General features: G+C 44.8%; 1 protein-coding gene across 1 annotated transcript in view; it reads left to right on the top strand.

Moving 5' to 3' along the window:
• LOC109381331 (uncharacterized) overlaps positions 1-4,777 on the top strand; it is a 37,998-nt gene extending 33,221 nt beyond the window's left edge. The window contains exon 4 of the mRNA XM_019639879.1: positions 4,379-4,777. Coding sequence (XP_019495424.1) covers positions 4,379-4,466 — 88 coding nt within the window. The 3' untranslated portion in view covers positions 4,467-4,777. The remainder of the gene's footprint in view (positions 1-4,378) is intronic.
• Positions 4,778-5,159: the final 382 nt, after the last annotated feature.

The following is a 5,159-nucleotide window of genomic DNA, read 5'->3' as shown; positions in this document are numbered from 1 at the left end:
AGCTGTTGTTCAGCATCTTAGCTGTGGAGGGCAGTGTCACTGGCCCTCATATGTGGGATCCGAACCAGGGCCCTCTGGCGTCCCAAGCCAGTTCTCAACCATCGTGCCACTCAGCCGGCCCCTAGGGTATTTTGAAGGCATAATTGACAAGCCTGGACGATTGGCTCAATTTGAAGGGCTGAGTAGAGGAACCAGTGTGTAGATTCCAAAGCTTTGAGCTTAGGGGCACACTGGTATGAGCCATAGAATGGAAAGGTTAAGAGTGTTGAAAGGTCATGAGTTCTGTTTTAGAAGTGGCGTTTCATTCTTCAGAAAGAGACCTATCTTTCTCACATATTTACGTGGCTGCCTATGTGGTTGCCCGAACAGATCTGCACCTGGAGTGCGATGGAGGAAGCCTGGTGAACAAGGACAGGCCTCTCTCTTACCCACATCCTTGGGTTTCTTAGCCCACAAGACACCAGGACCAAAGGCTTCCACTGGACATCAGATGGCTGCTGGTCTCTCAGGGTGGGCTCTGGCCAGAATGAGACAGATGCAAACCAGTTAGCCCAAGAAAAGAGCTCAGAAGCTTACTGCTTGATGTGACTTCAGAGGAATGCTCACAGCCGTCGGCTGACAAGTAGGCACTGACCAAATTTGGCCCCATCAACACATTGGAAGGCAGCCAGCCAAGTTGTTAAATGCAAACTGACCCATCACAGGAAACAAGTGAAGGGCAAATGACCATTCCACTCTGCCTCCTTCCCAGAGATCACAATCCCTGCATCTGGATTCACACAACTTTAAATGTCAGCAGCCCCCAAACTACATCAAGCTGCAAGGCCCCCCAAAAGGCAATTGCTCTGAGGCTGTTCAAACTTCAGCTGAGAGTTCGGGACCCTTTCTGCATCCCAAGGACCTAAATGGGGGCTCCCTTGGCAGGCGGTGCCTGGCATAAGCTAACGTTCACAACGTATCATACACTTGTTTCAAACTGGCTGTGAATTTTAGAGCATAGATTAATAGCTGCCTCTTGTGCCTGTGTAATCCTTCGTGCTAACTAGCATCTAAGCCTCACTGTAACAAGACCACTCAGATTATTTTGACACATTTGGCTTTTCTCTGCTTCCAGGCATCTTGGAAATCCCAGGTGGGTCCACATGGCACGCAGCATAGTGGGCAGGTCTTCAGGGTATAGGTTTTGCATATGGAGCAAAGCTGGTGTCTCTGCTTTACTTCTGCCAGCTGCTCTGACCCTGGGAACATTAACTAAACTTTCGAAGCCATGGTCTCCTTATCAATAAAATGTGGATAACAATACCTTGCTCAGAGTATTGTTGTGTTGAATACATTATATGTAAAGGCTATATTAGTTCTCTATCGCTACATAACAATTTTCCCCCAAAACACAGTGGCTTAAAGCAACAATACGCATTCATTGTCTCATAGTTTCTGAGGATCAGGAATTTAGGTGCGGCTTAGCTGGGGGTTCTAGTCTGGGACTTCTCATATGACCCAGTCAGGTGTCAGCTGGAGCTGCAGTCATGTGAAGCCTGGACTGGGGCCAGCATCCACTTCTCAGGTTGGTCTCTATATGGCTGCCAAGTTGGTGCTGGTTTCTAGCAGGAGGCCTCTGTTCCTCTCCACATAGGCCTCTCATAGGACTGCTGGCGTGTCCTCCGAGCATGGTGATTGCTTTCTCCAGAGCAATCAAGAGACCAAGGCAGATGTTACAATGCCTTTTATGACTTAGCTTCAGAAGCCACACATCACCACTTCCACTGTAGTCTACAGGTCATATAGATCAGCCCTGATCCAACATGGGAGGGAGCTATACAAGGGCATGAATACCAGGCAGCAGGGATCGCTGAGGGCTCTCTTAGATGCTGGCGAACACCAGGGCTTGCCTGGTACCTATCAATTGGGTTGTCGGGAAAGTCATGATGTATTTTTCTATGTTTTTCAAAGCAAAAATGCGCCATGACTTTCCCAATAAATGGTGGCTGCTAATAGGATTATCATGTGCTTCTTATCACTTCCACAAAAAAGAACCACACCTTTTACTTTGCTCTAAAGTGGCCACTCATTGCTTTTCTACTCTCAGATCTAGTGACCTGCCAGTCCCATGGTGATGTCTGGAAAAGCAACACCCCCATGGCTTCACAAGTGTGACTCAGACACATTAAAGATGTACTCTTGACAATTCGAACCCTTCTATTTCTTTCCTCAATTGTATAATTAGAATCTTCAAGCCACTTCTTGTTTTTTTCTGATGAGTTGAATGCCACCATCAGCCAGGATCTGCAAGCTATAAGCAATCATTGCAGCAGGAAAGATGCTGACTTGCAGTTTGTGGTCCAGCTCTGCTAGGCAGAGGGTAGTGACCCAAGTCACCACTGGGACAGTAGCAGAGACTGTGCTGGACATGAGAATGTGGCATTAAGGGGCAACTAAAGAAGCGTGTCCTCCCCCGGGAGGTGTTTATCAGCAGCAGGCCAAGCACCTGGTTAATTGCAAGCCACTGTCGTGGGGATTTGCCCTACATCATCACATCAGATGGCTGCACATTCGATGAAGTTTGGGTTCGCTAGTGATAGGATGGCTGAGGACACCTTAGTGGCAGAAGCTGCCAGTCGTTTTCCAGTGTCATTTCTTCCCTTCTTCCACAAGAAGAGAACCCCTAACTTTTAGCTGGGAACAAGGCACCCCAAAACAAAAACCACATTTATCAGGTTCCCTTGATAGAGTTCTGATGAGTTGGGCGTAAGTGGAAGTCATGTGTGCACCTTCTACAGAGGGAGCAAGCCTTTCTCCTCTTACTCCTTCCTGCTTGCTGGAATGCCAATCAAATGACTGGAACCCCAGGAGCCATTTTAGACCATGAAGTGACTTTGGGAATGGAAGCCACTTGTGGCAGAGCAAAAAAGATGGAAGAAACCTAGGTTCCTGACACCACAGAGCTTCCTTCCAGCTGTGGACTGCCTGCCTCTAGATTTCTTCAGTGTTAAAAAGAAATAAACTATTAATTAAAATAAAAAGCCATTCCTGCTTTGTTTTCTCTCTTTTACTTTATGACAAACCTAACCCCAGCTGGCACAGTTTCTGCTGCAGTGGCCATTATTATAGTTTTTACACGTGGTCTGTCACTGGGGTACACATTTACCTGCTGCAGGGAAGTTTGCAGAAATGATTCCAGCAGGAAGAAGAGGAACCATGATGTATAGTTTCATGCAACAGTTACTGAGCTCTCCTACTATGGACAAGGCACTGTGAGGGGTTCAAAGATGAGTGAGTCTCATCCCATAGAGCTCAACTACCAAAATTACGTGGAGGAGGTCAAGCAGTTGTGTACTGGGTTCGTTGTGAGTTTCTCCACCCCATGTTACCACCACTCTGTTCATCCATTTGTTCTTTAATTTATTCATTCATTCGTTCAACAAATATTCATGAAGAACTTGCACACGTTGGGCATTGTATGAGGTGCTACAATCACAATGATACACTGAGACAGATGTGGCACGTGACCTTGTGAGGCTAACAGCATACGAGGAAACAGTGTAGTATGGGTCTACTTTGGGTTCCTATGCCTTTAAAAAAGTAAAATTGTAATAACATTATTTCTTATTTCAAAAGTGACATAGGGCTGGCTGAGAGGCTCAGTTGGTTAAGAGCTTGCTCAAGAGTTTGAGCTCTGAGCAACAGCGGTTCGATTCCTGGCCCGAGCTGAGCAGCCGCTGAACTGCCAACAGGTGGCAGGATGGCTCAGCTTAAAAAAAAATAAATAAAAGAAAAGTGACATATATTCAATAAACAAAGAACAGAAAATAATCACATGCAGTTCAGAAACAAATATTATTAACATTTTACTATTTCTCAAAAGTCTTAGTGTAAGTATACTTTTGCTTTTTTTTTTTTTTACACTGGGATTATTTTATCTGGGGACCTACTGTTTTCACTTAATATCGTATTGTGAACATTTTCCCAGGACAGTAAATAGAGCCCCACAACAACATTTTCAGAGAGGATCATGTGCTTCATTAAATGGAGCTGCTATAATTCATGCAATCCCCTATTGTTGGACATGTCGGCAGGTCTTAATTTCCGCTATTATACAGAACCACTATAGTGAATATTCACATAGCTAAACATTTTGTATGGTTATGATTATTTCTTTGGAATAGATTCTTAAAAGTAGAGTTGCTAGGTCCAAATGTATGTACAATTATAAGAGTTTTGATACAAGTCTTAATTAACTTTAAGTAGTTAAACAAATGTAGCTTCCTCCCTCCAGCAAGCCAAGAGTTCCACTGAGTGTTTTTATTTGAATAGAAAGACTTTACGAGGACTCCCGTAACATGATGAATCACTTACACCTTCGCATGAATCATTTTTCCAGATTGCTTCCCTCCCCAGAGAAAGAGCAGAACTCCTCGAGGAGGCAGGGATCTGGCAAAAGGCACAGAGAAGTGGGCCAGAACCAGTAACAGCAACTCTGGCAAAAGTCCTGCTCCAAGCTGAGACCGGCCTGGCGCCTGCAGACTGTGCTCCCAGCTGGTCAAGGTGAGCGTCGCGCTCACCTGAACGGCAGAGCACGCCAGTTCAAGCTCCAGGTCCTGTCGGTGGAAGTCAGCTCTAGAGAAGACCATGGCACCCTGCCTTCTTCAGCTTGATCGTCTCTCCCCCTTCACGTCCTCATGCTTTGTCATCTGATTGTTATTTTTCAAAATGAAAAGCGCTCTACCGGATTTTCTGTTTATGAAATGATGTAAACCCTTTGAAGTAATTTTAAAGCAATACACAGAAGGAGAAAGGAAAAAATAAAATCACCCTCAAATTCTGTTATCCAGCAGCATGACCCCTGTTCAGACACAAGTGAACATCTTCGGGATGCCTTGCTGCCTAAGCGATAGCTCCCATCCATTATTTAGCCTTATAATGAATTCATGAGCTAGGCAGCATTGTCTCTCCTTTATAATTATGGAAACTGAAGTGTTAGAGATGTCAAATTACTGGCCCAAGTTTATAGAACTAGTAAGTGAGGAGCTGGGGTTTGAACTTGACTCTCTTACTCCAAAGCCTGCAAATCTTAACCATTGCATGATGATTTCGCCAACTCTTCTGCATATATATATGTATGGTTGTCAGAAAAGTTATGATGTATTTTTTCTATGTTTTTC

The sequence above is a fragment of the Hipposideros armiger genome, unplaced genomic scaffold (genome assembly GCF_001890085.2).
Source record: "Hipposideros armiger isolate ML-2016 unplaced genomic scaffold, ASM189008v1 scaffold_47, whole genome shotgun sequence".
NCBI lineage: Eukaryota > Metazoa > Chordata > Mammalia > Chiroptera > Hipposideridae > Hipposideros > Hipposideros armiger.
Note: the sequence above shows the minus strand (reverse complement) of the source record. Positions and strands in the feature narration are given on the sequence as shown.